This window comes from Malurus melanocephalus, unplaced genomic scaffold, assembly GCF_030028575.1.
Source record: "Malurus melanocephalus ecotype Western Australia unplaced genomic scaffold, MMel_1.1 scaffold_529, whole genome shotgun sequence".
NCBI lineage: Eukaryota > Metazoa > Chordata > Aves > Passeriformes > Maluridae > Malurus > Malurus melanocephalus.
The window spans coordinates 278,251-296,009 of NW_026623761.1; the positions used below are offsets into that span (position 1 = coordinate 278,251).

A 17,759-nucleotide genomic window follows, 5' to 3' on the forward strand; every position below is an offset into this window, starting at 1 on the left:
TACTGGTATTTTAAGTGCCTTATTCTTYCATTACATTCTTTTTATACAATCTGCAGACATTTACTGCCAGGAAACGAGTACTTGAGGAGACATAAACTCATCTTGAAAAGACAAAATATCTGAATCTATTTTTCTCTCATTGAAAGGTAATCTTGATTCCAATTAATTCTTCTTAGTACCTAAACATACAAAAAAAATCTTATTCTCTCTACTTACCTTCCCTCACATATACAGTTGGAAGAGACAGTTTAGTAAAACACCCTTATCATTTATTGTGCTTATCATTTATGTATGAGTTATCTGTCATGAATAAGCAAGAGAACTATAGTACAAGTAAAAGATATTTTAACACCATGTTTTGCTGACAGGAAAAGGTGACAGCAGCTATAAYACTTCTACAGCGAATGGACAACAAGTTGGTTGCTGAACATTACTAAGTAGGGCAAATATCATCTGGGTGGAACCAATGCAATAGTTTAAAAGCCCCATAGCTAGGTATTTGCTCAATCAATCACTGATTCCCAAATGAACCATCATATAAAGCAGGTTTCTWAATGTTCAGAAAAACTTTAAATCGCTGATTTCTCCCCCTTAGCCTGCCTGGAAAGCATACTTCTATTTCTGAGGATCACAGCTGCTCTAAAGGGCAATTTAATTTAAGATAGCATAGAATATTTTTTTAAACTTATTTTTATTAATTTTTTAGATTTCTGKTTTGCCAAATGATTCTGCAATAGGTCTAAAAATAATGCCGCTGGCACCACGAACAATTTGTTGTCATCAGCCATTTTATGAACTTGTGTTCTTCTCTAAAACCAGTATCTACTGTTAGGGAAGTCTTTTGCTCTTTTGAAAGGGAACTAATTYTAAAATGAAYRTATTTTCTACTGTGGATGGAYGGCTCTGAATCTGATGCTTTTCTAGGTGACAGCTGCAAAATAAAGCATTGTTTATTTTGAGTCAGTTCCTCYAAAAAACTCCAAYGAGAGATCTCCTTTGCTRTCTCCTCCACCTCCACCTTTCTCAGCCACTCCCTCACGTTGGCTCATAGTGGCAGAATTAGGTCTGTGTGGCAAATGGAGCCTCTAACACTTCAGTATTTTGATTTTTTAGAGGCATAAGAAAAAGGCTGAAGGGTTTAGTCATTCCCAACTATCTCTTCTCTGAGACTTGCCCTCTGACTTTGATGTCATTAATAAACCAGGTTTGAAATATGAACTCTATATTTTAGTCTGGTTGTCTGCACTAAGGAAAAAATTGCACTAAATTGTTTGATTCTCTAATGATCAAAAAGGTGATACTTAAGTTTATTGCCTCAACATATTTCATTAGAAGTTCTAGTGTCAAAAATAAAAGGGATAAACAAGCAGAAGAGCCAAATCAACTGTTCTCAGACTCAAGGTTTAAAATATGAATTAGGTGAATTTTAAATCATCATTTTCCATACCAAAAGACCTGAGGATTAGAGGAAGAACATACCTTAAAAATGACATTGATGGTTCCAGTTGGAGCATTTGCATTGATGAAGGAGATTTTTAATGGAAAAGCATTGGATGTAAAATAAGAACATGACTGCAGGGGAAAGAAAGATGAGACAGAAGAACAACAATGTCACATATACAAAACACCAGGCTAGTGCAATGTCTCTGAAAAAGATACCAGCTTTAAACACTGCTCAGTAGCAGTGGTAGCAAAAATAAATAATTCTTGATCTTAYCGACTGTTTCACAGGGTCTGAAAAACAAAACATTCTTTTCCCCAGACAATTCGCTTCACTTAAATATCAGACCAAATGAATGGATAATATTTTATGCGCTAATTGTTTTTCATTTTCACCCAGGCCTACCAACAATAAGCTTTGGCCCACTGAGTGGATGAAGTACACAAGACTGATCTAATGAGAGTCTTAAAGCATTGAAAAGACTTTGGCCCCATTATCTTCTGAAAAAAAACCACCCCTGCCCAATCAGACAATCTTTATGGAAGCAAAGAACCTGCTAATTTCTTTGAAGGTCTCACTGTGACTGAGGATACCAGGAAATTTTGAAAATCATGATCTATTTTATGTGGAATTTATCTTAATTAAACATAAACTCTGACTTTCATGCTCTACAGCTCCTTCCACCTGAAGATCTCAAAGGGCTTCAAAAAAGCATTAATGAGCCAAGGACCGCAAATCCTCTGAGAGTTTAGGGTGGTATTATTACCCTCATTAAAAACATCCAAGGAGGGGAAACCCCTCAAAACCAACTAAAGACAAAGATAAATTAATGGCCTGGCTCCTGGAAATAATGAGCACCCCACCAGAGCTGCTGCTGTCCTTGCAGGGTGGAGTGTAAGGGAGGTTAATTTGAGCACCACCAGCTCCAGCACCAGCCACAGCTGTCTCCTGCTTTTCATCCAAACATCTCAAAGTGTGGCACAAGCATGCAAATACTGTCTCAGCCACATCAGACCTGTGCCATGGGCCAGAGCCATTATCAGCGGTGAGATCCCGACCCCCCGTGGAATTTTGCCGATTGAAACGTCTCAGTGAGTGCTTGAAAGGTTCCTGTGAGATAATGTGACTGTGAGAGAGCTGAGAGTGGGGCTTGCTACTGGTAAAATCAATATATGACACCAAAATGAATTAAGTTTAGGTAATTATARRCACTTAAAAGTTCTAATTTGCATGATTATACTGRCGTACAGTTCAATCAAGTAACTACTTGTATTTATAGAAAGATAATGGCCTAGAACGATATAAGAAAAATGAAAAAAGAAAAAAAAAATCCCTCATCAGATACTACATTTAAAMATTTTTGTGTTGGTCCACCCAAGCTGGTGCAGTATAAATAGCATGACCCCATTGTGAGATACCTTTCCATTAGTCATTATTTCCAAAAGCCTGAAAGCAGGGAGAAGCAGCAGGCTTCAAATCTTTTTGACTTGGATCACACACAATTTGCCCGAGCCTGTGGGGTGCTGAAAGACCTCTGTTCTCAGCYAGATCAAGGCTGAATAGCAATTACTTGGAGAAACACAGGTCAGAGGCAAWTGAAGGGATCAGCACCTCTTAGAATCAGGTCTACTATGGATAATGAGCCAGAGAACAAAAATAGAGCACAAATTGCTGTAATTAGACAGCTATAACTGGTAATATATATGGCTGCTCAGGTTTGTTTTTGTCTTCATGCTGGATACATTTTTCTTCTCCAGAGATGGGGMACCTTACCCCTGGCATTCTGCTGTTTATCAAAACATTTTTGAACAATGAACAACTGAATCTTAGTATTGCAGTCAAAGTCAAGTCAAGTAACTCTGAAGAGCAYTGTTTTCTCCTTTATCCTTAAGTCATTTTTAATAGGGGTCTTTGACAGGTGAATGTTTAATRTTTTAGMAATTCTCAGTCATGCCCCGAGTCTGAGCTCAGCAAACAGACAGYTGGCTCCAAATTTTTAGCTGCTCCTGTACCTGGCATGACAGAGTCTTGGATGAGGAAAAAACCTGTTGCCAAGGGCTCCCTGGTGGAAACCAAGGCTCAACCTCCGGGTGCCTTTGCCAACCCCACACCACTGCAGGGCAGCTGAGCTGGGAATGGGCTGCTCAGAGCTTGAAATCTCTGGCTGGTGTGAAAAACATGCAACACCCACCCCACCCACCCCATCACTCTGCCTCAAAGGTCTCTGGTTTAAAAGACRATTAGGCTGGATATAAATTTCCCAGATGATTTATGCTCGCTATCAGTGAGATCATATCCAAGTCAATGCAAGCATTCACTCCCTCTCCCCTTTACACTGAAAACCAAAATCCAGATTGAAAATGTGATTGGTCACACTTACATCTGCCTCTATGCCTTGGACAACAAGCGCAGGGTTCAGGGGGAGCCGACAGATCTTCACCTCCTGGAAGAACTGCTGCAGTCTGCTGAGCTCCACGTTTAACACCTCCTGCAACATGGGAGCCCTTATGGCAGCACGACACAACACAAAAGCAGCTCTTTTTTTTTTTTAATGTAGAGTGCAAAGCTCTTTCTGTACTTTAACCAAGCAATGCAATTTCCGGAGCAGAGTAGCATGACTGTGACCTTATAACAGTTAATGAGGTCACACTGAAGTGCAGATATTAAAAGTAAGAACTGTAATTTTACTCCACATTGATGCTTTTCCTGCCTAGGTGTGCTACCAGCTCATACTGTCCTGTAGACTGAGATGGAAAGAGACTGTTTACAAGGGCATGSAGTGACAGGACAAGGGGGAATGGCTTCAGACTGAAGGAGAAGAGGTTTAGACTGGATGTCAGAAAAAGAAGTCTGTCAAACGAGGCTGGATGGAGCAATCTGGTCTAATGGAGGGTGTCCCTGCCCATTGCAGGRGGTTTGGAACAAGATGATTTTTAAGGTCCCTTCCAACCCAAACCATTCTGTGATTCTATGATTCAATAGTCTTCATTAGGGGTTGATAGAGCTCTACTGTGCCTCATGGGTTTTTTTGCCTTGCCTGAGAACTTCACAATTTGTAGCTTGTTGCCTCACCACTGTGATCTCCCCTGCCTAATTCTGTTAACTGCAAGGTTTGGGAGCTTCTCAGTATCACAGTAACTGCAGCCTTGAGATTAATCTCCAAAATCTGAATTATGCATCAGTAATGTATAATGTATTACTACTCTTTCTTTTTCTTTACATGGATTTTCCTTTTGCAAATATTTTTGTCTTTTTACTTCCATGTTTGCTTTGCTGCTCTCAGTAGCAGCACTAAGAGTTATCTGAAAATCCCTTTGAAAATCTTTGAGGCCTTAACAAGGCAGAAAGATTCATGATATCGTTCATGATAACCAGCAGTGCCAAGTATATTTTTATTTGGCTTTCGCTCTGCCTTGCTGAGATTTCAACAAGRAGCTGTTTCACACATCAGGTAAATAACAACAGCTGTCCTGGKAAATTAACAGTTCTGAGCTGGAAGTGTACCTATGCAATATAAAAGCTTCACCCACTGGAGAAGACAACTGCAAGTTTCTACTGCCAGGGARGTATCTCTGCAGATATGTGTTCAATGTTCATTGCTAAATGCTGTATTTGAGATATTACCTACATTCCATTCTAGCTGTCTCTGTTAAGAAATGAGGAGTCTGGACATAAAAAAATGTCCAGCCTGCCAAGAACAACTCTTGGCAAAGCCTTCAAGAAATACTGGAGCTCTACAGGAGTCAAATATTTTGGGATGAGGTGCTGAGTGTGAGCATTCCTCTCAGTGAAATGACAATCAGTTTTGCTGCCATTATTTCTGGCCACCTCCAAGTCCATTTGAGAAACCAATGATGAAGGAATTTAAATGGCTTAAAAGATCTGCAGACCTCAAGAGTAATAGTGATGAGAGTTTTCCCAARAATATCTATGTGTTACCTTTTCTCAAAGCAGAAAAACATTAGTTAGTTAGTTACATAGTTAAATATTTGGTTTATATAGGTAAAGGGTGTTAAAGGAAAGAGGTGYTTCCTTAGAAAAAATAAAATTCCCTAAAGAAACTTAGATAGAAGAAAGAAGGGGTAGGATTTTTTTAACAAACCTTTCTTTTTGGGTCACTGGCAGCTTTCACTTTTGTGGCAATGTCTTCCAGAATTCTGATGAGTTTTTCTTCCTTTGAAAACTCATTGTTCAGGGATTGTCCAGCACAAAATTGGAGAGCAGCCAGGAGTTTCTTATACCACATTCTGAAATGAACTTCATTCTGTGCATTCTTCAAYAGCCTGAAGGAAAGAGGGGAAAAAAAAATCTGTGCATCTAAAACTGAATTTTATTTTATATCAATTCTAGCAGGAACAATATATGGACTCCAGAATAATCTATATTTGGTCACTTTGGGCAGCAGAGAATGAAAAAAAAGTTATTGCTTGTAGGCAATAGGATTCAAATCTCATTTTATAACTAATGAGACTCCAAACATCTTGAATAAACAGAAAACTGCCATTTCTTACTGTCATACACAGTGCAGTGCCTGTATTGCTTCTTATTTCTGCAACAAAAGTTTACAAAGTGGAAAGAAGTTGCATTTTTGAAGTCCAGGGTTAAATATATATCCCTATTCTTTTTTTTTTCTCCTGCCAATACACTTCTACAAGCAAGCACATCTGTCAGCCAGGAGGTGCATTTAAAGACTCTTTCAGTCTCAGATGTATCATCAATTCTAGAAACTTTCACTATTTTAAGCTGAGGAGACATTTCTGAWATTGGCTATACTGCTAAAAAGAGTGGAAGCAGCCCATTTTATTCCTTTCTTTACTGGTAAGTGTTGGTYTAAAGCAAAACTCAGCTTTTAGTTCTTCTGAAACTTGTAAAAGCTTTGGAACTGGAGTTATTGCCAACATAAAAGTCAGAAATAAAACCAAAACCACACTCATTTTAATCGTATTCACCATGCAGTCTTCTCTAATTACACATTTATTTGGGTCAGGAAAGCTGTGGAGTTTAGAGGGTTTTTTTAGTTAATCGAATTGATCACTGGGAAWTTTTTTCCTTATGTGGGCCAGAGGTTTTGTACACTGTTTGATTTRTTTTTGTAAGTGCAGATGGAATCACCAACTCTTGTATTGTCGTTAACATCCTGCCCACCGCCTGGGATTTCCCTTTGCCTGAASAACTGGTGAATTGCTCTTTGCTTTTGCATGAACTCTCCCCCTCACAACTTCATCCTTAAGAACATCTCAAACCTCAAATTCCTTTTGAACATCTGAATCTCACAGTTTCCCCTGCCTAACAAATAATGCTAGTTTTCACAAGACAGAAATCAGAAAAAACTCTTGACTTTCAAGGCACATTGCAAGAATGAATATGTCACATGAGTATGTCACAGAACTAAAAGCAAGAAGATATGATTTCAAGCACTGATATTTAAAGGGGAAAAACTGTAATTCCCATAGACACTTCAACCCCTTCAAATCATATATAAGGCATTACTGTAGTGTTACTGCAGCACAGGCCTCTTTTGGTGATGATTTTTTGATCCTTGTCATATTTTATAAGGCAATAATTCTTCTAGGTCCTCTTTTCCTGTATAATTCAATGCACAACAATATCACCTACTGGTTTCTGAAAAGCCTTTCCAGTTATAGAAAACCTCTGAACATCTGAGGATTTGAAAATCTTTAAAGAATGAGTGGTGTTTCTACCAGAAATGCCTAGACATGAAAGGGAAGCAATATGAGAAGTTTATCATCAACACTCTCTGGAGGAGTCTGAAATTACTTTTTTTTCCCCCTGTAGACTAGCAAAAACAAATAATTACTTTTTGGATCTGAAGGGAGTACAAGTTGTCATTGCAGTGCCTGGTGGAAGGCAAACCTCAGCACACAGAGATGTTCTCATCCTGAACCCTTGGCAGGCCAAGGAAGGCTGAGAGCACATGCATATATGGCAGTGGATAAACAAATTCTTTCATGTTTTGATAAAATCCCAGATTCCACAGGATGGGATTCATTTGCTTAAATGTCAATAGCTCATGGCATTTTAGAGATCCTAGGAAATGCATTTCCTCCAGCTGCTGCCTTGGAAGGGCATGGGTCCACCAAAGGCAACCCCTCRTGTGTCACTCCCATGCAGATGTCCCAGATTCCCTGTGCTGTCTAAACCAGCCAGTGTTTGGGGCACTACAGCACACTCTGCAGTGCCCTTTCAGCTCAGTAGGCAAACAAGGCCATTTAAAATAAAAACCACACTCTGTCTGCTTCAACAGCAAGGCAGGAAGAGGCTTGGCGATTCTCTTTTTAATAAAAGCATCACTGGCACAGTCCAAATTGTCAGCCAGGCAGGAATTTTAGTCTACCAAAGCAAAGCCCAGCTCTCCCTCAGTCCAGCTAAACAGTTTGCATTTTTCCTGGCACACAGTGAGATTGAAGCTGTTTACTTTTTCCCTGCAAACACAAGTGCACCTAAGAAAAGACAACAATCACTGTGATATCTATTTTGAACTGAACATCTAATGCTGGTGCAGAACCTTGTCTGCACTAAGGCTTGCACTGGAATCAGCTCCTGGKTATCTAAATCATATTCATTCACCTACTTCTTTTTTAATAGTACATGTTTAGGGRATCCATAAGGGCTACCTTTTCATGTTTGAGATGTCCCTTTAATCYGCTCAGATACAGAGAACATTAAATCAGCTTTTATTTCCCTAAAATGAAAGGCTTAGGATTTCACATACAGGAAGCAAAACAGCAAAACCAAACTGGTTTACTATTTCAAACAGAACTACTCCCTGCATAACACAGATCAACTTAGAAGATCCATTTTTTGATTATTCTTATGGCTGAGTGTTCACAGAAAATAAGCTTATATACACATATGATATAATGATTTTTTTCAGCCTGAGAAAGGATTATGGTCCAGATTCAGAGAGCTTATGCATCAGGTGTACATGAGGACAGAGRATGTACAGAGTCTGAATCCCCTCACATGTGATTCTTGAGCCCAGTCCATGGGGAAAGCTGARGCAGTGATGCTGATGTCACTGGTAAAATCCATTTCCCTGCCAGCACACACTCAGTCTGAACACACATGGCAGCTTCTGACAGTCCATGTGCTTCCCCAACAGTTCCCACAAGGGGCTTGAGGTTCTACACTCCAAAGGTGTCAAATGTCTGTGGTACAACAGCACAGCTTCCTCTGCCTCCCCACTGCTCCTAAAAGCCCACACARCTTCATTAGCAAAATGGTTTGTATTAACAGGGACTGACTTTTGTATTCATTTTATAAAAGTGGTCCCAAAGAGGATACAAAAGACAGCTTTTGATGTGGTGACTCGTTGTAGGCTTCTTTGTAATGTTTCTTCCACAATTGAATGGATATGTTGCTGCACTTCTGCCTTCCCAACTTCCTGGCACACACATCTTCACCCTGCCATGGTGAGAACTCAGCAAAGATAGGAAAATCTGAAGTTGCAGGATGATGAAACACTCAAGATGCTAATGAAATTTTCACGTTAGAAGAGGATGCCTAGCTGTGACAGAAGAAGACAGAATTGGAATGATTTAAAACACGAAGCTGCCAGWAAGGAACCCATGAGAAGTTGTTTTTTTCCTGATAATTTTCACAGTATTCTGCAAGACAGAACTCAGTATAAAAGCCTGGCTTTATGTCAGGCCTAGACTGAGCATCTTGGTCCTAATAACAGAGAGATTTCCTTACTCTTCAGGTTCTCTGACTGGGGACAAACACCCTCACTCTTAGCAAACCCTGTCCCCAGGTCACTTCTGTGAAACAGTACAGAACGAAGGTGACCTGAAATCCAGCAACAAAGCAAGCCAGGTACTGGGGTGCCCTGAATGATGCCTCTGCCTTCTGCAAGCAGCTGCTTCTCCTCCTTTCTGCATGCACCTGCTCCATGCCTGCAAGGTGGCTCCAGCCCCATTTCCTGGCACTCACAGCTGTGTTTTCTGGGTGTAGAAACGCGAATGTGCTGAGAGATTTTTGCCACAGGGAAGAAAGAATGGTGGAATTGAAGCAGGCTGACTTGGCTGCTGTGTCAGAGAAGGAGAAACAGGCTAAACCCAGCAGCAATAGAGAAAAGGATAATTAAGGAAAAAAAGGAAGAAAAAAAWAAGGAATGAGATTGGATGGGTCTTGGTAGAAAAACAGGTGAGCTGGCCTCATTCTCCCTCTGTGGTGCTGGAAGACAGGGAAGCTGACACAGTCTGYTCTCTGAGTTGGATTTGGCAGACAAACGAAAGAGTGAGGCAGCTCAGACAACGCTGCTCTTTGAACATCTGCTCCTTGTCTCCCTCAGAAAGGGGAGCAGGATGAACCAGAGAGCAATGCCTGACAGGAAAGATCAGCTCACAGGTAGCCTTATACAAAAAGAAACAACAACCAAAAACCCTAGAAGAAAAGGGCAGGATTTCCAGTATCTTATTTCAAGTTTAGTACCTACCTGTGATGAAGGAGCAAGGCACAGTTTGACCAGGTTATTTAGACATGATGTCAGGATAGTGACCCTGGTAATTTGTTTCCAAGTGCTCTCTGGTATTTATTACACAGAAGTTGTGCCTACCAGCACACATTCTGTATGCTTTGCTTAAGGTGTTTTGAATTCAGAGACACACCATGAAAATAAGGTGACTCAGGGTTCTAAGGGGAGTGCTGAGGTACCTCCTGCTGTTGGTCAATCTTTGGTAAACCTGACTGAGGAAGTCAATATGCTTTGTTCTGAAGGTGTATTTCATGTGTGTTTTCTGTTTTGCTAAGTTGGAGGCAGGACAAGTCACARAAGAAGGAAACAGCAGCAGAAGACTGCTGTTTATTATGGCAATAATTGGTTTAAAATAATTCTCTACATCCCTTTCTGTCAAAGATTAGCACATAAAAACACTTTTCTACCACTACATGGCTTCTGTGTCTGRGGTTGCCATCTGTCTTGATTATCCTCAGATATCCTGCAAAACTCCTAATCTGTCCTTCGTGCTTTATTGTGCCACGGAGCTGCAGCACACGCCTGAAGCTTTTAACTGTTTTCATTTTCCACTCCTCAAAGAAAAAAAWTCCCTGTTTGCATTCCTAAACAGGACAATAAGTAACAGGGCCTGTAGGACTTCATTTGGGCTTTTCAGCTCCTTAAGTCTCAGTGCAAGTTCCCCAGAGRCACATGGATTGCAGGGATAACAAAAATGTACACTGAAGATTAGGAACTCCATCCATGCTGGGACAGGTCACAAGGATGAGCAGGCAACTGCTGCTATTAACTAATTACTCAGTTACAAGTAAAACCTCTCTTTKTAACTTTTTATCTCCCCAATATTACACTGGCCAAGGATTTTACTTCTCTGCCAGTGATAATGGGAATAATCCCCTTGACAGAGATATTCATCATAGCAAGTACTGCACAAACACTGAACTCGTACGGTTTCCAGGTCCTAACAAGTACCTGTGACCCTCCATCCCCTACACCTGCAATCCCCTCACTCCTCTGCAGAGCACAGCCAAGTGTGCACAACATGTCTTTTCAAGTCTTTATCACTTGCTAGCTGGCCTGCTCAGCCTCTTTAGACACAGCCAAACTCTAAGGCAGCAGAGCACCAAGCTGGCAAATATGACTGTGGCTTTTCTTATCTCTTTGCCAGTGCCTAGRATGGATGACTGAACTTGCTGAAGCTCCCAGGAATGTATCTGTAGGATGGCAGAAAACAGAAAAAACCACTTGCACTTGCTGCAATGTAATTTCCATTCCCAGCCTCTGTCACAGCCTCAGCGGGACATTGTTCATTTCTGGGCAGAAAAGTATAATTAAATTAAACTTACTGAAAAGCCTTATAGTGGCTTCATTCTCACAGTCTTTATTCCAAGAGAAACATACAGGCTACCTCTGTCAACTTCCTTTAAAAAAACACATACAGGATAACATTTCTGGGTTTAAACCAATCCAGAACTCTAAAAAGGTGTGGTTTACATACTACAAAGCAAAGAAAGGAAAACAGAAACACCAGAAACAACAGCACCCTTGTGGGGAGACCTATTGGGGCATTGCAGTCAGCAAAATAACAGACATAAAAACAAACAAACAAACAAACAAACAAACAAACAAACTAACTAACTAACTAACTAACGAACTAATGAACTAACTAACTAACTAACTAACCAACTAACTAACTAACTAACAAGTGAGCAACACAAAATACCAGCACGCTGAGAATTCCTGCTGGGGAGAATGGGGAGTGAAGTCAATTAGGCAGAAGCATTACYGTACAACAAAGATGGAAGAGACATCACAATTGTCCCAGGTGACTGCAGTACTGAGCATTCTCCATAGATTTACAGAAACACTGACCAAGGACATCAACTTGACTGGGAGAATGAAGACTGAACTTCATTTTGCATTCCCTTTCTCTGACCAAGTACAAAGCCAGCAGAGAAGGAAATGCACAAGAGRGCTGGCAAAGCTCTGCCTCATCTGCTGATCTTTCATCATGCTTTCTATTCTAGAACAAGAAGAGAATGAAAGTTTATGTTTCTTGAGTAGACTGAGTGAAGCCTGGTACAGCATTTTCTCTGAATCTTTGTAACCAATAAGTCTCCAAAATGAAGAAACCGCAGCTGTTCTGTTGCTTGAAGCACCTGTCCTCTTTTGGCTCTTCACACTTCTCACATGAGAAACCTGCAGCCAGTTTCACATGATGCTTCTCATAAAAGAGAGCTGCTTTTACAGACTCATTGTTCAAAGCATTACCCTTGAACAGAAAATAATTCTGCTTAAAGTGAAATTTTGTTTTAACATACCACGTGATTAATTTGCTTCTGTTTTTCTGATTCTTTTTTGGTAACACAGAACAGAAGTCTACCACATGGAGCTCCCTTTGATGACAAAATATTGTTGCAGAGATATAAAGTAAGGTGGTTAGGCTTGAGAAACACAACATTGCCATTATTTGCTAATCTCTCAAGGATCTCTATGAACAACACAACACAATTTGCATTCAGACAAATCACTCGATTCAGTGGATTCAATCGAAGCAGCTCCTCCCACTCCCACTGAATGCCTGAATTGTGGAATGCGTGTCCTGCTGACTCACAAAAAAATCAGCAGATCAGTGAAAACAAAGCCTGTGCTAYACTATGCAAGGAAGTTGCCAAACCCTGCTGAGATTGCCTAGCAGAAAAATGTTTTATTTGATATGCAATGTAGTTAGCTGCACAGTGGAATAGAAATGAAATGAATCTTGAAAATCAACGGTATCAAGAATCAATTGGAAAGTACAATGGTGCACAGATACTACTGTCACTAYCAGAGATAGATGCTACTTGGTCTAAGGTCTAAGCAAGAACCAACCATCCTCATRAGGTCTTCTCCAGTTTTGTTGAATGGATATGATAACATCAATATAAGTTCTACAAGAATCATCTAGCAAAAAGCAGTGCTAACAGTGTCTGTCTCTTTCTGTTCCAGTTTGTAAAAAAMAAAAAATACAAACAAARCAATTGTTAGCAAAGTGTGTGTTTTTCTAGTCTRCTCCTCTTCATGGGATAGGATCTGCAAGCAGAAAGGACCAAATTCATTAACACTATCACAAACACAAAAAAATGCCTCCAGCAGAACACCAACACAACAAAATTTAGTGGTGGTTCCAAACAGCATTTGTGTACAACAACAGTACTGACCTTAGATAACTTCAGAATCTCTGAGTAGGGSTTCATGGCCCAGCAAAGATCCCACCCGAATAAAACATCAATCCAAAGCTACAGAAATGAAAAGCCTTCATCCTGAAGTGTCATTAAATACTGAGGGTGACTTAAACTCAGGTTTGCAAATGTAGGTCTAACTGTTTTCGACTACTAATAAAAGAAATACTACCACGGCCTCTTTAAGGAGAGTGATTAAATCTCCTCTCCAAAAACTGCATTTGGAAATAATAATTTTAAAGAACATTCTTTAACAAAGGTATTGCATTTAATATCTGCATAAGTATTATCAATTGGACAGTATTATTTTCCATTCAGTGAGAAACTTGGCATTCAAGTCTGTCATTAATTTTGAAAAGTYTGGCTTTGTCTTTGCCAGTGCCTTCTTCATGTGACTGACTACATCCCCGTCTGTGCTTTTCCCAAAACTGCAGATTTTCTCCTCAGAACAAATGACGTATTGTTGTCAGAATTTCATGCAGTATCTTACCCCAGAATCAGCAAGCCTGAAAGCATCCAACAATCTGTCTCTGTGAGAGTTTAGAGTAAATTCATGCACAGGAACTGAAATGTGCCATTCATTCCAGGCATAACAGAAATTGTTGTGTTCTTCCCAGTGGGTAACTGCACTGGGAGCTAGCAATGAATGGGATTAGATGGGATAATCACCAATAAAGTAAGCAGACCCAATGGCTTTATTGGGATGCTGTCCAACATGTCAGCAATTAATTGAATACAGGAGGTGACTAAGCTACTCTACTTTCAAACCACATAAATAAAATGCAAAATTAATTCAGATTGAAGCAGTCCATGAGAGCCAATGGACTTTCAAAGCTTTGTACTGTTTCTGAATTTGGGCCACAGTTATCACAGCAATACACTGAGGAGAAACTGAAAATGTTTTTCTTCATCTGCCTATTGTTTGGGTAGTTTATGCCTACCAAAATGGCTTTGGATAGCATCTGTGGTTCCCATTAGCTTCACAGCTGAACAAAAAAAAAAATCTCTCACGACACTATAAAACACAATGTAAGACACAGAASTAATTTTGTATAGTTCTGCATGCACTGGGCAATCCAAATGTACACAAAATTGCAGAATTAAACTTGAGTTACACCACAATACTTCTGGTAACTTTGCTTTGTTTGCTGGTTAGTTGCAGTTTAAAAAAAAAAAAAAATTGTGCTGGGATACAGCTGATTTTCTTCCCAGTAGATGGTAGGAGGCTCTGTTTTGGATTTCTGCTGGAAATGGCTGATAATTCAGAGATGTTTTAGTTATTGCTGAGCAGTGTTTGAAGAGTCAAGGCCTCCTCTGTTTCTCAYCCCAACCCACCACTGAGTGGGCTTGGGGTGTATAAAAAGTTGGAAAGGRACACAGCCAGGACAGCTGACCCCAGCTGACCAAAGGGATGTCCCAGACCATATGGATCAYRCTCAGCWTATAAAGCTGGGGGTAGAAGGAGGAAGAGGGGCCATTTGGAGTGAAGGTGTTTGTCTTCCCAAGTCACCAGTGTGTGACAGGGCCCTGCTCTCCTGGAGATGGCTGAGCACCTGCCTGCCCATGGGATGTCATGAATGAACTCCTTGTTCCATGTTGCTCATGTACACTATTTTTYCTTTATCTCTTCAACTGCCTTCATCTCAGTCCATGATTTTTCTCACTTTTCCAGGTTTCTGCCCCATCCCACTGCAGGGGACAGTGAGTGAGTGGCTGTTTGGAGCTTGGTTGCCATCTGTGTTAAACCATGACATTAATATACTAACACAGAAATAGCTTCAGGGAGAAAACTGAAATTGTCTTTCTACAAAGTCATTAAGGCTCTTGACTGCTCATAACAGGAGCAGTTCCAGCTTTTATTCATACATTCTGAGCCAGATCTGTACTTTATAATCCTAGAGTTTTCAGATTACTATTTTTTATGACTCTGGGCACGAGAAAGGAAGGGTTTGGTTTAAGGGGYGGGGAGGAATAGGATGAGATAGTGACATTGTTTTTAAAATATTGTGACATTCAAAAGAACATGTTCTGGAAAGCTGTTAATTTTCCTATTTGTTCTGCACTCAGTTACAAGAATTTGGTTTGTTTAACAATGTCTACATTCAAAGCTGTTATCTTTCAAGTGGAGTCTCAGATTTCTACAGACAAGGTGCTCAGATGTCAACAGCAGAGGAAGGATGTATGAGATTTGATATGTTTCAAATGCATGGGGAGTTAGTGTTTCTTTCAAGGCAGCATCCCTTCCACCCCTCTGGAAGAWCTTGTCTGTAGATCCATTGTGTTTTAAGCACAGGTAGTACAGATACAACACAAACCGATTCCACGTTATTTCCCGACATGTCAATCTTCTAGATCTTCATTTTCATCACTGTTCCAGCTAGCAGCTCAGCTTATCTTACTTTCCCAATATCTATCAAAGGGAACTTTATTCAGATCACTGCCTAACAGGAATAGAGAGGAAAAATGAGCCTCAGCAGGTAYTGCTGTAAGCGTTTCAGCAATCCTGGTGCCTCAGTGTAATTACAAGATTGCAAAACACTGTTTGCAGAAGTCCTCTCATGTCTGACAGGGTGTGCTTTCTGGGAGATGTCACACTCCTTTTTGTGTCAATTTGCTGTGTGGCATCTCAGTGCTGCACAACAACAAAGGCTGCACRGATCAGATGTGGGATCACAGCGACGTGTTTGCTCCGTGCCTGTACCTGCGTGACTTTGTCAACAGAATGACTGGAGACAACTTTCAGAGCTCAGATAAAGTGGCATCATGGAGATATACAGTCCCTCACACTTCAAAAATAACTCATCTGTTTTCAGAGCACAGAAGAGAGAAAATCAGACTTTTCAATGGGGGAGTCCAAATCACAATTTTTCATTTTTTTTTATTATTCTGACTCTTTTAAGGGAGAAATTTCTTCAGACTTCAGCTCCCCTTATGCATAAGGCTATTCTGCAATCTGCTTCAAATAAGATGMTGGCTTCCATGTTTTAATTTAATTAAAATAGAGGGTGAAAGAAGGTGGCAGGAAAGAAGAACAAGCATTTAGATTGTGAAGAATATTGCTATTTTCATACCTTTTCTAGGCCTGTTTTATTTCTTCCTCTCCAGTTTTAGATTTCTCCCTCTTTTCTTGGCCTCTACTAATTCTTGCTCCACATTATACATAGCAATAGGATCTCTTACAAAGGTAGGAGAGCAGAGCAGAGATGGAAATAACTTCAGATTTCTTTTTCTTTTAAATACTGGTCTGGTTCWGATTTTCTTCCATTTCACTGCTTTATTGCCACCAAATATTGGCTTTGTAAATAGAGAAGTGGGAATTTGAAGTTAAGGCYATGTACCAGGGAAAGCTTGCTGTAAGATATTAGTAAGAGAAAACCTTTCTTTTTTAGTTGGCCCAAGGGTATTTTCCTAGTCGACAGCTGGCCTAGTTACCATGGAAAACAGAAGAGCTGGAGGGCAGGCACAGTAGGAAAATGAGGCAGAGACCTACGTGAAATTGGGTTGGCTTAGTTTTCAGAGGCTTGATGAAATTAATCTCTCACTTCAGACACCTTGTTGCTCTTTCATTACTGGGAGTTTCATCTAGGTTTAAAAGTCCATCTCAGCTCTGCTCAGACATGTTCAGCTGTGGGACCAGATCTGAATAAACTTTTGAATAAAGTAAAATCCCTTTTAATGAAGCACTAAACAAGAAGGTGTTCTTAAGTTTCTACCAAGGAAATCTTATATCACTCTCTTCAGATCAAACTGATTAACCTTGGGGTTAAAATCTATAGATTATAAGGCAGAAGAATATAAGGCAGATACAAGAATGAAAATCTATCCTGAATTTTACTTGATAGGTAACCTTGGCAAAACAATTTTATTTCTCTGTGCTTTTGTTTTCCCTATCAAAAGTGGAGAGAATTATTTCTCATAGGCTTTCCACAGGATGCTGTGTTTGTTTCTAAGCTGCTCTTACGCCAGAGGTAAATGCCACAGCAAATAGGTCTTTTTAATAACATTGCCACCCCTTTCCCATGTGGGAACCCATCTAGCCAGCATCTTTCAACCATATGGGAAAAAAACAACAGCCCCAGGCAATTTTTTGCTCATAAGAAAACAGAATTAAGATTCAGTCGCTGTGATAAAATGTCCAGCTCTGGTTCCAAGATTCACAATCACATTTGTGGAAGTATTATTGCAGCAAGCAGATGTCATATTTCCATATGTCCTGAGTCAGGTAAAGAGTGGAGCAAACTCTCCAGGGGCAGTCACTGCACTGGCAGAATAAATATAGATCAGCCATCTGACACAGAATGCTCCTGGGACTTGGATGCCGATAGCAGAGCCAGGGAGCTTCATTTCTGCCCTCAGAGTGCTGTCCTTATGCTCAGTCCATGTGAGGCTGCAGCTGGATGGGGGACTGAGATGCAAGAATCACATCCTTCCTCTCCCTTCCTACCATATATGTGTGAATACCCCTGAATCAGCCATTTCTTCCTGGATGGGTACTCTGCTATAGACCAAAAATCTGTGCAAGCCAAAAATTAATACGGATAGGTGCTATGTTTTTCCTACCAGCAATACTCACAGGGTAGCAGCCATGGGTGAGCCAGGCAAATTATTGTTTAAATCACCT

General features: G+C 40.2%; 1 protein-coding gene across 1 annotated transcript in view; it reads right to left on the bottom strand.

Moving 5' to 3' along the window:
• The window catches only part of PIK3C2G (phosphatidylinositol-4-phosphate 3-kinase catalytic subunit type 2 gamma), a 190,474-nt gene that overhangs the window by 73,179 nt on the left and 99,536 nt on the right, over window positions 1–17,759 (bottom strand). Inside the window, exons 20-22 of the mRNA XM_057381792.1 lie at window positions 5,544–5,724; window positions 3,822–3,929; window positions 1,480–1,572 (exon numbers count right to left, since the gene is read on the bottom strand). Of these exons, the coding sequence (XP_057237775.1) occupies window positions 1,480–1,572; window positions 3,822–3,929; window positions 5,544–5,724 (382 nt within the window). The remainder of the gene's footprint in view (window positions 1–1,479; window positions 1,573–3,821; window positions 3,930–5,543; window positions 5,725–17,759) is intronic.